The following is a 23,344-nucleotide window of genomic DNA, read 5'->3' on the forward strand; positions in this document are numbered from 1 at the left end:
ATTCTTCTACACATTTTTGGTTAAAAAAATCACAATAAGCGTATATTGATTGGTTTGCGCAAAAGTTATAGCATCTACAAACTATGGGAAAGATTTATGGCATTTTTATGGCATTTTTATTATTTATTTTTTTTTTTAGCAGTATTGCGACATTGCGGTGGAACAGATCGGGCACTTTTGACACATTTTTGGGACCAATGACATTTATACAGCGATGAGTGCTATAAAAATGCACTGATTACTGTGTAAATGTCACTGGCAGGGAAGGGGTTAACACTAGGGGGCGATCAAGGGGTTAAATGTGTTCCCTCCTGAGTGTTTCTAACTGTATGGGGATAGGACTGAGTAGGAGAGGAGACATTCCGCTGTTCCTACTTAGTAGGAACAAACAACATGTCTCCTCTCCTCTGACAGCACAGGGATTTGTGTGTTTACTGGTGCTCATGCACGCGATCATGTGTGGCCGGAGGCGATCGTGACCGTCAGCCACGCGCGTCCGGTCCCCCGTCATGTAGCGGGCGCACGCGCCCTCTGGCAGCACTTAAAGGAACCCCGTACCTGTATGGGGTTTCTCGCAGGGGAGCCATTCTGCCCCCGTATATGTACGCGAGCCAGTCAGGAACCGGTTAAAAGCGGTTTGAAAGCACCGCAAAACAGGAGCGACGTTTTAGCTCTAACGAGGCTGCGGCCCCAGTGTGAAAGGGGTCTAATTGCAGTTTTATAGAATGCTGTTGTAATGGCAAATAAATGGGACCCATAGGTGTTCACACAGGGTGTGCCAGGCGTGCCTGGGCACACCCTAATCACCCTGTGTGGTGCAGATTCCCCCTGTTAAGACCCCTGATATTTCACCAAGGTCCCCTAGTGGGGCTCCTAATACAGTTTGTAAAAAAAAAAAAAAAAAAAAAACATTTGTAAAAGATATTATTAAAAAGAATAAAGCTACTGACACCATTCACTGCCTTTCTGACACCATTCACTGCCCTACTGACATCGTCCACTACTCTACTGAGATCCTCAATATATATACACATGCACAAACACGCATATGTGTTTGAGCTTTAATGCAATAGGCTGTGCACACCTAGGATGGGACCCATGCAGGGGACACCTCAAGAAATGACCTTTTACAGACTATGTTGGTACAGACCCTATCTCCATCCCTTACATGAAGGAGCTTCTGAGAAAAATGCACTACTTTTATAAATCTTGTGTTCTAAAGGTGATGACGGCCCACTACAGCAATTCCTGCACTTGTTTTTTAAGAGGAAAATTTGTTTTTAGACCCCTTTCACACTGGGGCTGGCTCGTTTTAGCAGCGCTTTATTGCTGTTTAAGCGGCGCTTTTCGGCCGCTAGTGGGGCACTTTTAACCCCAAAGAAGGGATTAAAAACGCCTGTGTTGCAGTGCTTCCCAAGCGCTTTTGAATCGCATTGGAAGCGCTGCTCATTCATTTCAATGGGCAGGGGCGGTCTGGGAGTGGTGTATAAAGCGCTCCCAAACCACCCCAAAGATGCTGCTTGCTGGACTTTTTCTAATGTCCCACAAGCGCACCGCCCCAGTGTGAAAGCACTTTCACATTCGGGTGGCATTTTTCAGGTGCTATTTCTAGCACTAAAACGCCTGAAAACTGCCTCAGTGTGAAAAGGGTCTTACTTGTAAAGCATGTTTATCATTGGCCTTTTAGATGTTTTGGAAAAGGTTAATCAATATAAATCTGCTGAAAGCATTCTGGTAAATCACTTACTTCCAATCGAGTCCGGTCGGCATCTTTAGGCAGTCTATTCCTCCCTCTAGTGGTTACCATGAGTAATTCATAAGGATAGATCTGTAAAAAAAAAAGATCCAATAGTCAGTGGCACAATATTGCTGAGTTACAAAGAAAACCTATTATGCAATGAATATTCTGGGGTTGTTTTTGGAAATAAGTTTCAGTTTGAAAGAATGCCTTGCTGACTACAGAGATAAATGCTGGCCATTTGCGGGCTGGCTGTGGGCAGCCTGGAGTGGGACAAGCTGCGATATTAAGTCGTTTTTATTTATTTGCTCAAGGAGCTTATTTTAAAAAAGTAACCTTTTCTTTTAAAGCTGAACTCCAGGCAGAGATAAAAGACATAAAATAATATTAATATATGTATTCAGTATTAATACATGCATTAATTATTCATTATGAAAAAATATTTTTTTTTCTAAATTCAAGAGGCATTAGTGTGTGAATCTGTCTTGGTATTATCCTCTTGTAATCCCCTATACAGAAAAGCTCAAACTGGGAGAAGAAAAAGCAGTATAATGAGTAGTAAGGGAATCTGGAGTGCATGTGTTCCAACAAGGAGCATGATGATAGGAGGAGAGAGTTGAAAGTCAGACAGTGGTGCAGGTTCTCTCACTGTCCAATCACAGGTTGGGGGAGGGACAATGCCTTTGTTACTTAAAGTGGAATATCACTCAGGTACAAAAAAAATTAAAAGCCAGCAGCCACAAATATTGCAGCTGTTGACTTTTATTAAATGGGTACTCCCCATTCCAGGAGCTCCCAATGCCACCATCTTTCTTATGGGAAGCCAGCTGTGACTTCCTGTACACGTGTGAGACACGCTGCGCTTGTAGAGTGGTCCCACAGCCTCCTGGGACCTGTGCTGGCATGTACCAGAAGGCTGTGGGTGTGGGGGAAGGGTTGTAACAAACTTCCATGCTTCTCACCTAGGCAGGAAGAGTGGGAGTGCGTACCTGTTGGAAAACAGGGAAAACAGGGAAGATCCGTGGACTTTGTTGGGATTTTCAAATTTTAACATTGCAGTCTATGACACTCATGTCCCAAGGAAAATGCAAAAAAGTATTGCAGGAACTATTTTTTTTTTTTTTTGTGGCTGCAACTTGAGTCACAGCAAATAAGACAGCAGCCATTGAAATTAGTATGTTTTCACATGTCGCAGCAAGTCGCAGCAGCGTGAACTAGGGCTAAAGTACATTTTTTAGTAGAAGAGCAGACATCCAGAAGCCTAATGCCGCATACACACGGTCGGAATTTCCGACAACAAATGTTCGATGGGAGCTTGTTGTCGGAAATTCCGACCGTGTGTAGGCTCCATCGGACATTTGTTGTCTGAATTTCCGACAACAAAAATTTGAGAGCTGGTTCTCAAATTTTCCGACAACAAAATCCGTTGCCGGAAATTCCGATCGCGTGTACACAATTCCGACGCACAAAATTCCATGCATGCTCAGAGTCAAGCAGAAGAGCCGCACTGGCTATTGAACTTCATTTTTCTTGGCTTGTCGTACGTGTTGTACGTCACCGCATTCTTGCCGTTCGGAATTTCTGAACATTTGTGCGACCGTGTGTATGCAAGACAAGTTTGAGCCAACATCCGTCGGAAATAAATCCAGGATTTTGTTGTCGGAATGTGCGATCGTCTGTACGCGGCATAGGAACAAAAACCACAAGTTGCTTTTTACTGCATTTATTATCCAAAAAACAATACTCTTATTGTTCAGTGGGTTATTAAAGCCCATAAGAACTTTTTGGTAAAATCAGCTAAACACATTTCAGGTACATTAAAAAAAAGGTGTGCAAAATCTTATAGTCTTTTTTTTTTTAACAATCAGCTACAGCCTGGGTAGAAAAGCCCGTCTCCTGCAAGCATGCGGCAGAGTGGGACCCTTGATCTCTGTGGGGAAGAGATCTACATGCTGACACATACCTACTGAGTCAGAGCCAGAGCTCTCCCATTAGTGGGGAGCATGAGCTTTGCTGATTGCAAAGTTATAGGTCTGACTGTAGGGGGCATGACAGACCTCTGCACAGAGCTTGTGGGCAGGCCTTAGCCCCAGATTCAGGGAAGGCATGCCTTGTGTAACAAAATAAACCAGGGTCAAGAGTCTTTTTTAAGCTAACAACATATACTACAGGGTTACCAACCTCCCATGGCATTTTTTACTGACAAAGCATGGGGAATTTACTGACGGAGCACATTTTTATTACAGACAACCTAAAAAAAATGCCAGAACTCCTATTAAAAACGAATACAATCAATATTTAAACAGTATAAACACAACATGGAAACGCTAACCATAAACACAACAAGTAATTTGCCTGGTTTACATTTACAAAAGTCAACATAGCATGACAAATTAACAGCCCTTGATATTTACGGACTGTTGTAAAAGTCACAGATTTTTACAAACTGTCAGTAAATTTACTGACGGTTGGCAACTCTGATAGTCTGTCTTATGCCTCGTACGCACGACCTGACTTTCCGGCAGAAAAGGTCTGACGGAATCATTCCGTCGGACATTCCGCTCGTGTGTGGGCTTCATTTTCTTTCTAAAATTCTGACGGACCTAGAAATAGAACATGTTTCAAATCTTTACGACGGAATCAGTTCCTATCGGGAAAACCATTCGTCTGTATGCTATTCCGACGGACCAAAAACAACGCAAGGGCAGCTATTGGCTACTGGCTATTGAACTTCCTTTTTCTAATCCCGTCGTACGTCATCGCGTTCTAAACGATCGGACTTTGGTGTGATTGTGTGTAGGCAAGTTCGTTTCAGCGGAACTCCGTCAGAAAGACCGTCGGAGTCTATTCTGATGGAAAGTCCGGTCGTGTGTACGCGGCATTACTGCAATTTATATTTATAAAATAGCAGATTGCTTCATTTAAAAGAGCACCATTGTTCTTTTTAAGGGTGTTTAGACTACACTGGATGTAATGAACTATTGGGTGGTGAGACTTCGACTAGCTTATATACAATATGTATTAATGACAGTCTTTCAGGTTGTACATAAGCTTTCAGTTTAAGTCAATGAACGACACATCTTGGAGAGTTTCTGATGATTTCTTTGCATAGTAAAGATGTTGGTAGAAAAGTATAGAAAGTAAGTATAACCTATTCTGAACATATTGGTAGAGGGGTGGAGGGTAGAAAAGGATAATTGCAATAAAAGTACATTGATGGCTTAACAAAGACAATGAGCAACCCTCAAAGTACAATATTTCTCAATGACCAATCAGAACAAATCTTTCCCTGATAAGTCAGGTATTCATGACGGTTCACACATATGCAATGACAGGCATTGCATGTGATTCACACCGTATTTCTGTGCAGATCACATGTGATGTCTGTGCGATGAGAACTGTATGGTTGAAATTGTATCACATTCGCACCAAAATGGTGCAGGACCCTTTTTTTTGGCCCGCGCTGGAATCAGATCGCATGGGTGTTCACACCTATGCGATTCTGCACCATTTGACAGTTCACACTGCGATATGTGAACCGATCTGGGGGTGTCATTAACTTTCTATTGACACCAGCAGCGGTTTGCATAGGGCAGTGTGAACCACCGGTGGGTGACATGTGACGTGGGAACCCGCACTGGAATCGCGTGGGTGTGAACCGAGCCTTAAACTGAAATACTATTGGTTGTTACATGTTACTCTATTCTGCATATCATCATTGTTCTTTGTGCTTTCTTTCTGAACAAGCCCATTAACCACTTGACCTCTGGAAGATTTACCCCCCTTCATGACCAGGCCACTTTTTGCGATTCGGCACTAAATTACTTTAACTGTCAATTGCTTGGTCATGCAATGCTGTACTCTTATAAAATTTATGTCATTTTTTCCCACAAATAGAGCTTTCTTTTGGTGGTATTTGATCACCAATTTTGAAACAAAAAAACAATATTTTTTTCTTTCTGCTATAAAACATATCTAATAATTTTCTTTTTAAATAAATATATTTAGGCCAATATGTATTCTATATATACAGTATATATATATATATATATATATATATATATATATATATATATATATATTTTAATACTGGTATCTGCAGTGATCAGTGACTGATAGCGGGACTGCGATATTGCGGTGGACAATCGGACACATTTGACATTTTGCAGGAACCAGTCACATTAAAAATATGCACTGTACTAATGACTGTCTGGGAAGGGGTTAAACATCAAGGGTGATCAAGGGGTTAACTGTGTGCCTAGACAGTGTTTTTGGGACATGTGTGTGCTGCTTTTACTAAGAGATGAATTTTATTCCCTGCTGCGCAGGGACAAAAAATCCATTCCTTTCCCCCTGTCAGAAAGGAGCTCTGCCTTGTTTACATAGGCAGATCTCAGTTCTATGTGTTTACGATTAATCACAGCAGAAGTGCAGAATCACGTATAAATACGTGATCCTGCACAGGAGGGCCACCCTGTAGCAGTTAATCTGCTATAGGGTGGCCTGAAAGTGGTTAAAGCAGAACTATAGGCAAAACATTTTTATTTTATTTTGTATAGCGTAAGGAAGGGTTATAAACTTGCGAGTATTTTATCCTCTGTGTCCCATTGGCGAAATTTCCCTTCATTTCCTGTCCCATAGCCAAAACCCCAGGGTTTTACCAGGCTCACCAGAACTAGTATCTCCCATTGGAAGATTTCCCCTCTATTACTGTTCTAGTGACAACCCACAATTTGGGATTTTCTTTCACTCTCTGTGATAGTGATAAACAGGACAAATAGGGAGGATGAATCTCCTTAACAGGGGCACAGGAAGCAATAAAAAGTAACAGGTGGTGTAACCCCTTTACACTACATCCACAACTAAAAAAAAGTTAAAATGTAATATTCGAATATCCGCACAACAAAAAATGCTACTTTTGGGATAGAGTAAATTTGTGCTGATATGGAGTCTGCCATTGCTTACCCTTCTTTATGACGATGGTACCTGACTGACTCCCATGCCTTCAATGCTTTTTGTGTCACTGATCAAGAACACGTATTTAGCTTAGGAGTTCTGATTTCACTGGCTGTAAGCTTGATGTGGGTTGGTGACTCAAAGTATTGAAGCCACAGACAAGTGGGCACCATTCGCACTAATGTTTTGCCCCACTGCAAATTCAAGCAACAGAAATGTACTAATTCCTATGGCTGGGATTGACAGCTGCGTGCAGATAGCAGTGGCCACTGAGCCCATACTGATGGTGGCAGCTATTCCTGTCTGTTCGCAAAGCCAGCGATCATCGCTAAATGCCCGTGAAAATTCAGCCTTAAAGCGGTGTTCCGCCCCCCCTCCAAAAATTAAAAGACAACGGCTACACATACTGTAGCTGCTGACTTTTAATATTAGGACACTTACCTGTCCTGGAATCCAGCTATGTCGGCACCCCAGCTGATGCTACCATAGTCTGTTGTGCTGCCGCCACCACTGTCTGTATGGGAGCCCGGCAGTGAAACTGCGCATGCGCGAAGCACACTGCACTCTCTTACTGGCCTGGCAGCAGGGGGAGGAGGAGGGGGCTGGACTTCTGACGGACCTTGCTACGGCAAGGTCCGACAGAAGTAAGCCCTTCCCTCCAAAAGGTGCCAAACGTGGAACCGGAAGGGGAGGGGGGTGGAATCAGATAAGCGGTCGTTACACTTTTGGGTGCAACTCCGCTTTAAGATGGACATGAGTAGTTTTCCATAAGCATTAGCTATTATAGGATTGATGGCTAGATTTTAGATCTCCTCCAATGATATGCCTTTTTTTCTGCTTATCTACATGCTCTTGGTAAAATTGAGCTGTCTGAAGATGAGCAGGGTTTAATTCTGGTCCCATGTAACATACTAGTTTCCTTACACATATATACAATATATACAACATGCTTACATAGCTGTCTGCACAGCATGGAACCGTGTGTATATGTATATATATATATATATACACTATATATACACTATATTGCCAAAAGTATTGGGACACCCCTCCAAATCATTGGATTCAGGTGTTCCAACCACCTCCATGGCCACAGGTGTATAAAATCAATCAATCACCTAGGCACGCAGACTGCTTCTCCAAAAATTTGTTAAAGATTGGGTTGGTTTTAAGAGCAGAGTGAATTCAAACATGGTACAGTGATAGGTTGCCACCTGTGCAATGAGTCCATCCGTGAAATTTCCTTGCTACTAAATATTCCACGGTCAACTGTTAGTGGTATTATAACAAAGTGGAAGCAACTGGGAACAAAAGCAATTCAGCCATGAAGTGGTAGGCCATGTAAAATGACAGAGTGGGGTCAGCCCATGCTGAAGCTCACAGTGTGCAGAAGTTGCCAACTGTTTGTAGAGTCAATAGCTACAGACCTCCAAACTTCATGTGGCCTTCAGATTAGCACAACAGTGCATAGAGAGCTTCATGGAATGGGTTTCCTAGGCTGAGCAGCTGCATCCAAGCCTTACATCACCAAGTGCAATGCACAGCGTCGGATGCAGTGGTGTAAAGCACGCCACCACTGGACTCTAGAGGAGTGGAGATGGGTTCTCTGGAGTGACAAATCACACTTCTCTGTCTGGCAATCCTATGGAAGTTGCCTGACTGCATTGTGCCAAGTGTAAAATTTGGTGGAGGGGGGGTTATGGTGAGGGGTTGTTTTTCAGGGCTTGGGGTTGGGCTTGGCCCCTAGATCCGGTGAAGGGAATTTTAAGGTGTCAGCATACCAAGACATTTTGAACAATTTCATTCTGCCAACTTTGTGGGAACAGTTTGGTTATGGCCCCTTACTATTCCAACATGACTGTACACCAGTGCACAAACAAGGTCCATAAAGACATGGATGAGTGAGTTTGGTGTGAAGAAATGTAACTGACCTGCACCTCAATTTGAAAGAACACCTTTTGAAGCTATAGTTATATATATGTTCTGAAAGTGTACGCGCAGGTTTAATTTGAGGGTATGTACATCCAAATTGGAGGAAGGGTTTAGGAATTACAGCTCTTAACAATAGCCAACCACCCTTTTTCAAAGGACCAAAAGTAATTGGACAATTGAATCAAAAGCTGTTTCATGGCCAGGTTTGGGCTACTCCTTCGTTATTTCTTCATCAATTAAGCAGATAAAAGGTCTGGAGTTGATGCTAAGTGTGGTATTTACATTTGGAATCTATTGCTTTGAACCTACATCAAGCGTTCAAAGGAGCTGTCCGTGCAAGTGAAACAGGCCATTGCAAGGCTTCATAAAGGAAACAAATCCATCAGAGAGAAAGCAGAAACATTAGGAGTGGCCAAATCAACAGTTCGGTACATTCTGAGGAAAGAAGAACGCACTGGTGAGCTCAGCAACATAAAAAGTCCTGGGCGTCCACAGAAGACAACAGTGGTGGATGATCGCATTACCCTCTCTATGGTAAAGAAAAGCCCTTTCACAACATCCAGACAAGTGAAGGACACTCTCCAGGAGGTGGGTGTATCATTGTCAAAATCTACAATTAAGAGAAGTATTCACTAGAGCAAATACAGAGGGTTCACCATAAGGTGCAAACCATTCATAAGTCTGATAGAAAAGTCAGATTCAACCCAAAAAACATATAAAAAAAGCCAGACCAGTTCTGGAAAAGCATTATTTGGACAGATGAAACTAGGATTAATCTGTACCAGAATAACAGGAAGAAAAATGCGTGGAGAGGGCTTGGAACAGCTGATCCAAAGCACACAACGTCATCTGTAGAACATGGTGGAGGCAGTGTGATGGCATGGGCATGCATGGCTTCCAGTGGCACTGGGTCATTGGTGTTTATTGATGATGTGACAGAAGCAGCCGGATGAATTCTGCAGTGTATAGAGATATACTGTCAGCACAGATTCAGCCAAATGCAGCAAAGTTGATTGGATGGCGCTTCACAATTATCCAAAACACACTGCAAAAGCAACCCAGGAGCTTTTGAAAGAAAAGAAGTGGAATATTCTGCAATGGCTGAGTCAATCACCTGATCTCAACCCAGTTGCATGTCACTTGCTGAAGGCAAAACTAAAGGCAGAAAAACACACGAATAAAGACAGCTGCACTTAGAGCCTGGCAAAGCATCAGAAAGGAGGAAACCCAGTCTTTGGTAATGTCCATGGGTTCCAGACTTCAGGCAGTCATTGCCAGTGAAGGATTCTCAACAAAATATTAAAAATGAACATTTTATTTATGATTATATTCATTTGTCTAATTACATTTGAGCCCCTGAAAATGGGGGGACTGTGTATAATGGTTGCAGTTTCTAAAATTTGTACTTGATATTTATGTTCAACCCCATGAATTAAAGCTGAAAGTCTTCACTTCAAATTCATGTGGATTGTTTCATTTTAATTTTATTTTTGTGGCATACAGAGCCAAAAGTATGAAAATTGTGTCCGTGTCCAAATATATATGGACCTAACTGTATACCAGCTTCAGCCCCGGAAGATTTTACCCCCTTCCTGACCAGAGCACTTTTTGCGATTCGGTGATCTCTGTCATGTCACAAGGCAGAACGGAGAAATGTCTTGTTTACATAGGCACCTCCCTGTTCTGTGGCTCTGTGACACGATCAGTGGAAGATTGCGTCTGCCGTTCCCGCGGGCCCAGACACGCTGTACGCGGCGCACGCCCGCTAGCCCCGCCATTTAAAGGGGAAGTGCAGGTACGCCCATTTGTCCACCGCTGCCATTGTGCTGATGTATATCGGCGTGCAGCGGTTGGCAAGTGGATACACACAGCAGCCACTTTATTAGGTATACCTGTTGAATTGCTAACACAAATTACTAATCAGCCAATCACATGGCAGCAACTCAATGCATTTAGGCATCTAGACATGGTGAAGACGACTTGCTGAAAATCAAACCAAGCATCATAATGGGCAAAAGAGGATTTAGGTGACTTTGACTGTGACGTGGTTGTTGGTGCCAGATGGGCTGCTCTGAGTATTTCAAAAACTGCTGATCTACTGGGACATCTCTAGGGTTTACAGAAAATGGTCCAAAAAAGAGAAAATATTCAGTGAGCCGTAGTTGTGTGGACAAAAATGCCTTGTTGATGTCAGAGGAGAATGGGCATACTGGTTTGAGATGATAGAAAGGCAACAGCATCTCGAATAACCACTCGTTATAACCAAGGTATGCAGAATACCATCTCCGAATGCACAACACATCAAACCTTGAAGCAGATGGGCTACAGCAGCAGAAGATCACACTGGCTGCCACTCCTGTCAAGGAAAAACAGGAAACTGAGGCTATAATTTATACAGCCTCAGTCAGAATTTGCCATAAACAACATGAAAACATGGATCTATCCTGTCTTGTATCAATGGTTCAGGCTAGAGGTGGTGGTTGTGGTGTAATGGTGTGAGGGATATTTTTTTGGCACACTTTGGGCCCCTTAGTACCAACTGAGCACCGTTTAAATGCCACAACCTACCTGAGTATTGTTGCTGACCATGTCCATCCCTTTATGACTACAGTGTACCCATCTTCTGATGGCTACTTCCAGCGGGATAATGCACCATATCACAAAGCTCAAATCATGTCACCACTGGTTTCTTGAACATAACGATGAGTTCACTGTACTCCAATGTCCTCCACAGTCACCAGATCTCAATCCAATAGAGCACCTTTGGGATGTGGTGAAATGGGAGTCACGCATCATGGATGTGCAGCCGACAAATCTGCAGCAACTGTGTGATGTTATCATGTCAATATGGACCAAAATCTCTGAGGAATGTTTCCAACACCTTGTTGAATCTATGCCAGGAAGAATTGAAGAATTAAGGTAGTACTGAAGTCAAAAGGGGGTCCAACCGGGTACTAGCAAGGTGTACCTAATAAAGTGGCCAGTTAGTGTGTGTGTGTGTATGTGTGTATATATATATATTACGTATACTGTGTGTGTGTGTGTGTATGTATATATATATATATATATATATATATATATATATACAAACACACGGCTCCATGCTGACACAGCTGTGTCAGCTTCATTGTTATATTATTACTGTTTGTATGCTTTTTTTAAAATTTTTATTGTAAAACTCAATAAAAACAATTTGAATAAAAAAAAGAAGCACAACAACGACTTTGTTTCAGTAGGAGGCACAATGGTGCAGGACTAAGAACCTGTGTCCTGGAACTGTTCTGAAATCCGAGCTCAAAGGTCAACTTTCAGAGTGGATTAAACGAATGTGAGAGGATTTAACAAAACCTCTAATGTTCTTACAATTCAATCTGAATTAATGCTGCTATCTTTGAATATTTTCACATCTGATATGCTGCAACAACCTGAGTCAGAGCAGTACAGCTCCATTGCAAAACTGGGGTTCAGCTAAGTAACTTACACAGAAAATAAACAAAACCTAATTGTATTCCTTGGCAAATCTTTGTTTTTTTCTTTTTTTTTCTGTTTGGGGTAGAGATGAGAAGGATAAGGCCAGCTATACACGTAGCAAATTTCCGCGGGTTGCAGGAAAGAAATTTACTCGCTTCCCCCGTCAACACAGACAGTGTTGATGCAGGAATCCCTCCTGTCAGGCCATTGTCTTCTCCTGGCAGGGGAAGCCATCCCCGTCAGGAGAAGACCGTGGTTATTGTTAGCGGCTATAGTAGCCGCTAGTGATAATCAAAGGTAAAACCTGGCATGCTGGTTGTACCCAAGTTGATCGATCTATCAACTTGGTACATTCAGCCTGCCCATACACAGTTTGAATCTTTGCCGGTTCAGCAGAACCCGTGTATGGCCAGCCTTAGAACCTCTATCAGTTTTTCTTAATGCATTGTAAAAGGCCCAAACTTCTGATATACTCTTATGATTACAGCAACATGCAAAAAGAGGGAGAACTTGTTCTTTGAATTTATAAAGAAAGAAAAGAAAAGCATAGTGGAGCATTAGGTAAAATGTGTAAGATGTATTTTAATTATGCAAATACAGTGCCTTGAAAAAGTATTCATACCCCTTGACATTTTCCACATTTTGTCATGTTACAACCAAAACCGTAAATGTATTTTATTGGCATTTTATGTGATAGACCAACACAAAGTGGCACATAATTGTGAAGTGGAAGGAAACATTTTTTACAAATACAATATCTGAAAGGTGTAGCGCACATTTGTATTCAGCCCCTTTACTCTGATACTCATAACTAAAATCTAGTGGAACCAATTGCCTTCAGAAGTCACCTAATTAGTAAACAGAGTCCACCTTTGTGTAATTTAATCTCAGGATAAATACAGCTGTTCTGTGAAGCCATCAGAGGTTTGTTAGAGAACTTTAGTGAACAAACAGCATCATGAAAGCCAAGGAACACACCAGACAGGTCAGGGATAAAGTTGTGGAGAAATTTAAATAAAGGTTAAGTTATAAAAAAAAAATATCCCAAGCTTTGAACATCTCACAGAGCACTGTTCAATCCATTATCCAAAAAGAGTATGGCACAACTGCAAGCCTACCAAGACATGGCCGTCCACCTAAACTGACAGGCTGGGCAAGGAGAGCATTAATCAGAGAAGCAGCCAAGAGGCCCACGGTAACTCTGGGGGAGCTGCAGAGATCCACAGCTCAGGTGGGAGAATCTGTCCACAGGACAACTATTAGTTATGCACTCCACAAATCTGTCCTTTATGGAAGAGTGGCAGGAAGAAAGCCATTGTTGAAAGAAAACCATAAGAAGTCCCGTTTACAGTTTGCAAGAAGCCATGTGGGGGACACAGAAGACATGTGGAAGAAGGTGCTCTGGTCAGATGAGACCAAAATTGAACTTTTTGGCCTAAAAGCAAAATGCTATCTCCCTGAACACACCATCCCCACTGTGAAATATGGTGGTGGCAGCATCATGTTGTTGGGATGCTTTTCTTCAGCAGGGACAGGGAAGCTGGTCAGTGTTGATGGGAAGATGGATGGAGTTACAGTCTGCAAAAGGCTTGAGACAGGAACGGAGGTTCACCTTCCAGCAGGACAACGACCCTAAACATACAGCCAGAGCTACAATGGAATGTTTTAGATCAAAGCATATTAATGTGTTAGAATGGCCCAAAGTCCAGACCTAAATCCAATTGAGAATCTGTGGCAAGACTTGAAAATTGTGTTCACAGACACTCTCTATCCAATCTGACAGAGCTTGAGCTTATTTAAAAATAGAATGGGTAAAAATGTCACTCTCTAGATGTGCAAAGCTGGTAGAGACATCCCCAAAAGACTTGCAGCTGTAATTGCAGTGAAACGTGGTTCTTCAAGGTATTATCTCAGAGGGGCTGAATACAAATGCAAGTCACACTTTTCACATATGTATTTGTAAAAAATATCATTTTCCTTCCACTTCACAATTATGTGCCACTTTGTGTTGTTCTATCACATAAAATCCCAATAAAATACATTTACGTTTTTGGTTTTAACATGACAAAATGTGGAAAATTTCAAGGGGTATGAATACTTTTTCAAGGCACTGTATCCTGCAACAGCAAGCAAATAAAAGAAATCAGGGACCTGACCCAGACTGAACAGCTTCCATTTAGCCATCATGGACTTGAAGTGAGCATTCCCTATAGGAGGATCATGAGGAGAAAGGTCCTCTGGAATTTTCAGTGTCTGCTGATTTTCCTGCCACTGTACCAAGTGCATATTTGTTTCATTTAGGCAGGTCGCATAAGGTATCCTGCCTAATCTTTAATAAAGGGCATGTATAGGCAAACATTTTTTATAGTTTTAGACTGAGTAGGATAGGAGTAAAACCCCTGTCAGGTTAAATTTCCCTTCACTTCCTGTCCCAGAGGCCCAACAGAAAGTTAGAGGTATTCTCCCTAAAATGAGAATAATCGGTCTCTCATTTACACTTGTGGTTGAACCATGTTTTTACCACCCCTTAACAGCTTCCCCTTGAGTTGCAAAGGCAGTGGATGGGGGTATACATATGCCATGGCCATAATGCTTTGCTTCACAGCCATGGCAGGAATAATCCACCCTGTCACACTTAGGGGTTAGTACTGCCCACTGAATGTGACCTATTCACTTGAATAGGGCCATGATGCAACTGTGTGCAATGCGTGTTGTCTGTTAAACGCCTTCCAACCCAATCCAACGCAGATCACCTTCTGGGGGCTAACACTAGTGTAAACTAGCCCAGACAGATTTTGTTGATACAGGCTTATCCACCAGAAGATATACTTTTACCTCTACCTACCTTGAGACAAGTCTAACATTTTAGAATTCCCATCACTTTCTTTCTGATAATGTTCACTAGCACAAACAGAAGGGTGAACCTCCCCAGGCAGCAATAATAACCTGACAGATTGTCTAGTTTTTCCCAACTCTATCCAAAATGTAAAAAAAAAATGTTTCTGTCTATAGATACACTTTAAAGCGGAATTCTGGTCAAAAACAATATTTGGACATGTGCACTGTAAAAAAAAATTAGCACTAACTGTACTTTAACAGATCTACAGTAAGCTCCGGCACTGAGATTTACACTTCTGGCTGGGGTATGGCTCTAATATTGAGTCACTTTCACTACACAAGGTGTTCTGTGAATGGAGGAGGTTTAAATGGTTGTCATGATCTCCCCTCCTCAAATCACAGAACACCTTGCCTTCTGTGAAAAGAATAGAAGGCGTTTAATGATTAGACTAAGGTGCTGAGCGAGTGACCTGCTATCGGAGCTGTACTCCAGCTAGAAGGGGTGAAAGTTAGAGTCTTACAGACACTGCAGCCTACACACATGGCACACAATTTACCAGCTTTAATTTATTTTTACAGTGCCCATACTCATGTATTGTTTTTGTCTGGAGTTCAGCTTTAATTGTATCCACAACAACACTGTGCTCCTGTGTCTTTTTTCTAGGATTATTTTAAGCTCGGAGACCCTCGTTACTGATTCTGTCTTGATTGTCACGGGACTGAGCCACATTCACTGGCCTGCAATAGTAACGCCACTGCCCTGCAGGTGCTATTCCATACATTTTCTATTGGAAAGAACGCTCTGCTATAAAACCACCAAAAAAAGCATATATTGGGGTTCTGGATTCTAAGTGAATTCTCTGAATGGAAGGCTTAACCTATTAATTACAAAGATAAAGTATACAGATTGCCTGCAGAGTAATTTGATGTGGGTGGTTGGAACGGTATTGATTTCCATTAAGGATATAGTGAAAGTCCTTGGAATTATGGTTGATTGCACATTAAAAAGCATATTCCTCTGATGTCACATAACCTGCCATAGTAACATTTCTCCTATTTACAAAGCAATTGTGGGTCTTCTCACCTTGTACTCTGCAATACAGAAAAGAAAAGAAACACAGATAAAAAAATGGCAAAATACAGAATACTTTACTATCCTTTCTTATATAAAAACATTTTACAGTTTTCCAACCTGTATACTGTTTAGTTATTTTATTGTATTATGATTTTTCATGTTCATCTTGTAATAAGTAATAACCGTGGTTACAGGAAAGAAATTCGCACCATGGATGGCCTGCCTAAGCAGTACCCTGAAATATTTTGTTTTTGTCCCCTTTTGCAAGGTAATTTGCCACAGGACTGATGCCGCATACACACCGTTGAACTTTCCGGCAGGAAAAGTCCGACGGAATCTTTTCATCGGACATTCCGATCGTGTGTAGGCGTCATTGGACTTTCTTTTTTCGAAAATTCTGACGGACCTAGAAATAGAACATGTTTTAAATCTTTCTGACAGAATCAATTCCTATCTGGAAAACCGATCGTCTGTATGCTGTTCCGATGGACCAAAAACGACGCATGCTCTGAAGTAAGTACGAGACGGCAGCTATTGGCTACTCGTTATTGAACTTCCTTTTTCTAGTCCCGTCGTATGTGTTGTACGTCACCGCGTTCTAGACGGTCGGACTTTGGTGTGATCATGTGTAGGCAAGACAGTTTCAGCGGAACTCCGTCGGAAAAACCTTCAGAGTTTATTCTGGCGGAAAAAACGGTCGTGTGTACGCAGCATTAGTGAACAAGGTTATGCTCTACTCACGTGTAAAGTGAAATATTACCTCATCCACTAGGGCAGTGATCATCAACCCTGTCCTCAGGGCCCACTAACAGGCCAGGTTTGCAAGATGACTGAAATACATTACAGGTGATATCATTTGCTGCCGTATTCTACTCTGCATCTCCTCAAGGTAATAGATAAAACCTGGCCTGTTAGTGGGCCCGGAGGACAGGGTTGATGGCCACTGCACTAAGGACAATTCCCTTGTAAAGTGAACAGCCTATTTGCCTTTAGTAAATCAACCCTACTGATTTAGAACAAGTAGCCAGATCCAGAGTGCTGTGCCATGGCCTTCATTTAGGTTTTGGGTCACTAACTATCTGTGAGGGCTCAACATAGTATTTTCACAGAATAAAAGCCATTGTAAACCATTTTCAATCGCCAATCAGTCACCAATCATAACATGGTATAGGACTATAAAGCAATAAAAACGTGTGAGGCTTCAATGGGGTTTTATGTCTTTTTCTTTACCATTGCTAGCCTTTTAGACATTAAAAAAATGATAACATAAAAAATTGTCATAAATAAGCTGATGTTCATCATTTTCATCATTTTTTTTTCTAGTAACAAGTAAACATACCTCTCATTCCCCAGTTCACTGCATTGGCACTATCATAGTGGAAGAGTTCCGTGCTTGGCGGCTGTAAGAAATACCATAGGACAATTAGAATTGGGGTATGCAGAACAAACATGCATAGACAATATTTGGGGTCCATACACACTGGGCTTAAAAAAACACCAGCTCCCTTGGCAGAAAAAAAAGCGCTCATATAGAGTGTTTTTGTGCAGGCGTTTAGCATTTTTTTCTGCCAAAAAAACTCAAACACAAACCAGAAGGGTTTTTTTTTTTTTTTGCTTTTAAATGCTGAGCTTAAATTATGCCTCAAAACGTCCTAATGAGCATGGACACATAGGATAACATTGAGCTGCTTCTACAGGCAAAACACTAAACTCCTGTAGAAGCAGTGATTTTAGAGCCCAGAGTGCATGGACCCTAAAAATGCAGCGTGTACTCATCTATGTTGAAAGTGTCATTAAAGTGTATGTCCACCTAAAAAATTTAGATCTATTGAAAACCATCATTTAATTGATTAGTGTTGCAATCCATTGTCTGACACAATGACCAACAATGAGAATTCATTGCTGTACCGCTAACAAGATTGCTGACATTGACATCAATATTGTATCATAGCTCCAATTGTTTAAAGTTGTGTCTTTTAATAAACTCTCTCATTTTAAAAATGAAAAAATAGGCCTTGATTAATCTGGAACCTTTAGGATTGGGTGGGTGTGCCATTCACACTGTCTCTGGTATTGAAGCAACCAAGATTTAATCTGTCAAATGATGCATTTCAATAAAACGTTAGTCACTTCACCAAATCAAGTAGTGGATGGCACTTCCACACCATAGACACAGACAGGTCTAACAGAAACACACATCCAGCCACCCCATGTCTGGTAGACAATGGATAATTGCAATGTATAGGGGCTGCATGGGAATAACCATACTATCTTCTCCACCTGTGCAGGTGCAGTTGCCTATTTTTGGCAACCGTGGAAAGTAACTGCAATCTTTACATTAATCCTAATTGTTCCTAGTTGTTATTTTCTAAGATTTAGGCTATAGTGCACCACTTTTCTTCTTTAAAGTGTAAGTAAACCCTCCTATCGCTTTCAGCCAAGGAAGCTGCCATCTTTGCCTCTGTTTAATCTACAACTGCCAAGATGCTGCACATGTGATCAGTTATGACACCAGCCATTGGATGGTTTTACAGTTTGGTTGAGAGCACAACCAATGGGAGTGTTACATTTCCAGCATGTGCCAGAAGTGTGTTATGGATGGGTTTACTTCCGCTTTAACCTCAGACAGGCCCTGCCCAAAAGGCACCCCCAGTTCAGCATAATGCTTCTGTTGCACTGTGACTGCCGTCTCCTGATGCTGGCCTTGACAGACAGGCAGAGCTAGGAACTCAGAATCATTGATCTTCTGGATAGTCTCTCGCTAGTGAGACTTTCAGCCTGCTGGAATTTGTTGATCATGAACTCGGACACTAGTAAACAATTCCCATGGTTCTAATTTTCCATATAGTCCTTTTACCGTACCCTGTGAAGACCATTTCTTCTGTATGCTGGGAGTGAGGCAGACTTGTTGATTAGAGGATCTGCAAAATACACAAAAAATATATATTTTAAATGTACAAGTTCCATTGAGGAGCTATGATGATAGATTAGAGGAACTGTATTTATTCTCTCTTGAGAAGAGGAGATTAAAAGGGGATATGGTCAACATTTATAAATACATAAAGGGTCCATATAGTGAACTTCGTGTTAAGTTAGTTACTTTAACCACTTCAGCCCTGGAAGATTTTACCCCCTTCCTGACCAGAGCACTTTTTGTGATTCGGCACTGCGTTGCTTTAACTGACAATTGCACGGTTGTGCGATGTTTCACCCAAACAAAATTGACATCCTTTTTTTTCTCACAAATAGAGCTTTCTTTTGGTGGTATTTGATCATCTCTGCGTTTTTTATTTTTTGTGCTATAAACAAAAAAAGAGCGACAATTTAAAAAAAAAAAAAAAAACACAATATTTTGTACTTTTTGCTATAATAAATATCCCCATTTTTTTTTTTTAAAAAAAGCTAATTTTTTCTCAGTTTAGGCCGATATGTATTCTTCTACATATTTTTGGTAAAAAAAAATCACAATAAGCGTATTGATTGGTTTGTGCAAAAGTTATAACGTCTATAAAATAGGGGATAGATTTATGGCATTTTTATTATTACTTTTTTTACTAGTAATGGCGGCGATCTGCGATTTTTATTGTGACTGCAACATTATGGTGGACACATCGGACACTTTTGACACATTTTTGGGACCATTGGCATTAATATAGCGATCAGTGCTATAAAAATGCATTGATGACTGTAAAATGTCACTGGCAGTGAAGGGGTTAACACTAGGGAGCGATCAAGGGATTAATTGTGTTCCCTAATGTGTGTTCTAACTGAAGGTGGGAGGGAACTGACTAGGGGAGATGACAGATCGCTGTTCATACTCTGTATGAACAGACGATCTGTCACTTCTCCCCTCAGGGAACTGGGATCTCTGTGTTTACACACAGAGATCCCAGTTCTCGCCATGTTACGAACGATCGCGGGAGGCCGGTGGTCATCGAGACCGCAGGGCACTCGCATCGGCTCCAGGGGCGAGCAGCGGGTGTGCGCCCCTAGTGGCCGCCTTTGGAACCAACGTAACATAATGGCGATTCGCCTGCCTGTGCCATCCTGCTGCAGTACAACTGCGGCGGCTGGTCGGCAAGCGGTTAAGGTCATCACAGAGGACAGATGGGCACTCTTTACATCTGGAAGAAAAGAAATGTAATCTCCAAATACGGAAAGGTTTCTTCACGGTAAGACCTGTAAAAATGTGGAATAGACTCTCTCAAGAGCTGGTTCTGTCCAGGTCAGTAAATTGCTTTAAAAAAGGCCTGAATTCTTTCCTAAATGAACATAATATAACTGGATACTAAAATTTATTGGTAAAGTTGATCCAGGGAATATCCAATTGCTTCTCGGATGATCAGGAATGAATTTTTTCCTCTGCTGGAGCAAAATGGATCATACTTTTCTGGGGTTTGTTTGCCTTCCTCTGGTTTAACTATGGGTATAGAATTGTATAATTTTTTTCCCCTTTTTTTGGTTGAACTAGATGGACTTGTGTCTTTTTTCAGCCAGAGAAACTACGTAACTATGTAAGTGAAAAAGTTACTTAACCTAAAAACGTCTTACTGTGTGAAGAGTATGAGAGGGGAGAAGAGATCAGCGCTGTGCACGGCTGCATCTTTTCTCCCCTTACTTCCTTTTCACAAAGCATTTGAGCAGCAGCAGCAGCCATTGGCTCTCAATCAAATGCAGTGAAGAGGAAGTGGGAAGCGGGCCTAAGTCCCGCTGTGTAAGTCTATGGAGCGCGGCTCCATTGACACACAAGTCGGGAGCACGCAGACTACGTTTCTCCCCATAGCAAGCGGCTGGCTATGGTTGTCCTAAAAAGAAGAGGAGTAGCCAAGATCGCCACCGGGGACCCCAGAAGAGGAGGATCGGGGCCACTCTGTGCAATGCCACTGTATAGAGCAGTAAGTATTACATATTTGTTATTTTATTTTTAAAAAATCTGACTTTAGTAACACTTTAATGTCAGGAGATATTACATGTCTTTCTTCTGGAAATATATATGACATAGTCCAGGTAAAATATCTATGAATCCTAAGAGCTGTGCACATGTTATTTATTTAAACAAAAAAAATGTGTCAACTGAATGATGTTACCAATCATTATGACAGGTAACTGTAGGTCTGACACTTCAACTCCATTAACCACTTAAGGACCACCCACCGCAGATATACTGTGGCAGGGCGGCTCTATTGCGCAAAACGACATACCTGTGACGTTCATTTAACAGATACTATGGGTGTTCCCACGGCATGGAGCGGAGGCAGATGCGTTTGGCCGGTGGCCATCGTCTGCTGGCCACCCACGATCGCTCCACAGAGAGGTAGAATGGGGATCTGCCTATGTAAACAAGGCAGATCCCTGGTGTTAGCCCCTTCCCTGCCAGTGTCATTTATACAGTAATCAGTGCATTTTTTTTTAGCACTGACCAATGTATTGGTGTCACTGGTCCCCAAAAAGTGTCACTTAATGTCACCTGTACGTCATTTTGTGTAACAGATACTGTGGGTCGGTGCGCGCACCCGCAGCACGGAGCCGATGCGCGCGGCCGTGATGTTCACCAGCCACCCATGATCGCTCCACAGAGAGGCAGAACAGGGATCTGCATATGTAAACAAGGTAGATTCCTGTTCTGACAGGGGAGTATGGAGAGATAGTCATTTTGTTAGCACTGATCACTGTATTGGTGTCACTGGTCCCCAAAAAGTGTCACTTAGGGTCAGGTTTGTCTGCCACAATGTCGCAGTCTCACTAAAATCACTGATCGCCACCATTACTAGTAAAAACAATTAAAAAAAAATTAAAAGTCCCTAAATGTATCCCCTATTTTGTAGATGCTACAACTTTTGTGCAAACCAACCAATATACGCTTATTGTGATTTTATTTTTACCAAAAATATGTAGCAGAATACATACTGGCCTAAATTGATGAAAAACTTTGTTTTTTTTACATTTTTGTATTGGATATGCTTTATAGCAGAAAGTAAAAAAAATATATATTTTTTCAAAATTGTTGGTCTTTTTTTGTTTATAGTGCAAAAAAAAAAAAAAAATACCACCAAAAGAAAGCTCTGTTTGTAGGAAAAAAAGAACATCGGTTTTATTTGGGTACAGCGTTGCAGGCCCGCGCAATTGTCAGTTAAAATAATGCAGTGTCATATCGCAAAAAAAGAGGGTAAATCCTTCTGGTCCTTACAGTGTTACTAAACCCACAACAGTAAAATGAGTCTGTATATGCAGCATAGCAAGCTTGTTATACTCACTGTGGAACTTAAGGGGGTAATCTTCTGCATTGTGTAAAAAGGCTGTTTTATCCTGTATGCACAGATCCTCCCCATCCTGCACTGTCTATCTGGGGAGAGTAGCCGACCTGCACATGCTCAGTTGTGTCAGTTGTGCTCAGTTGTGTCTTTTATGCTGGAGAGAACAGTTTCTTGTTCTCAGATCTAGCCAGGTCACATGATATTGACATCACACATATGGGCGTGTATACAGGCTGTAGTGAAAATCTCCTCCTACCTGAACTTTCAGCACTGGAGAAACTGCGCAGTTTATCATTTAACCGTGGTATACAGATTATCCAAAAAGTTATGGGGGGGGGGGGGATGAACTATTTTCATATTACTGGGTTTAGTAACACTTTAAGTGGTTAAAAAAGTTGATAGTTTGGACTGGAAAAGTTAATCAAATCCCCTGTTGTTGATAATGGAACCATGCTTCATAACTGTAAACAACTTTGCAGAATAGAAGAATGTTTCTGCTTTCATACAAAAGTAGCTTAGTGCAAAGGGATTAATGTATAGCTGTACTTACCACTGTCAGCCAGGTAGCACTTGTTGGGAGCTGTAAAATAAAACATGAACCCAGATTTGTTTATGGGGATCAACAGTTTCTTATGAGTACTACAGAAGTGGTTAAATGTACAGAATAAAACTGAAATAAACTCGAATGTCTCCATATCTCCAGATTTCATGAAACTTACATGCTTTTAGACCTATATGTTAATGTTGATTTAGAGATAGATGTTGTACTTTTGTACCTTTTTGTTAACCTCTAAAAAAAATTATGGAAATGAAAAATATTGTAGTGTTGCAAATGGAGCTTACCATGTCAGACATAAACAACTTTATTACAGTTATTCATTAACCTGCGTAGGTTTCATGTTCTAAACATCACCTGAGCAAAGGAATCAACTATTTGATAAGCTCTAATGCCGCGTACACACGGTCGGACTTTCCGGCATACTTGGTCCGGCGGACCAGAGTGTGCCGGACAATCCGCCCGTGTGTAGGCGCCGGCGGACTTTTCCGGCGGACTTTTTCCCAAAAGCCCGCCGGACCTAG

At 41.6% G+C, this 23,344-nt stretch overlaps 1 protein-coding gene across 1 annotated transcript in view; it reads right to left on the bottom strand.

The window, feature by feature from the left end:
* The window catches only part of ABLIM3 (actin binding LIM protein family member 3), a 427,044-nt gene that overhangs the window by 12,555 nt on the left and 391,145 nt on the right, over window positions 1-23,344 (bottom strand). The window contains exons 17-21 of the mRNA XM_073620583.1: window positions 22,815-22,844; window positions 18,873-18,931; window positions 17,350-17,410; window positions 16,020-16,027; window positions 1,748-1,828 (exon numbers count right to left, since the gene is read on the bottom strand). Coding sequence (XP_073476684.1) covers window positions 1,748-1,828; window positions 16,020-16,027; window positions 17,350-17,410; window positions 18,873-18,931; window positions 22,815-22,844 — 239 coding nt within the window. The remainder of the gene's footprint in view (window positions 1-1,747; window positions 1,829-16,019; window positions 16,028-17,349; window positions 17,411-18,872; window positions 18,932-22,814; window positions 22,845-23,344) is intronic.

Source organism: Aquarana catesbeiana, linkage group LG03 (genome assembly GCF_042186555.1).
Source record: "Aquarana catesbeiana isolate 2022-GZ linkage group LG03, ASM4218655v1, whole genome shotgun sequence".
In the NCBI taxonomy this organism is placed as follows: Eukaryota; Metazoa; Chordata; class Amphibia; order Anura; family Ranidae; genus Aquarana; species Aquarana catesbeiana.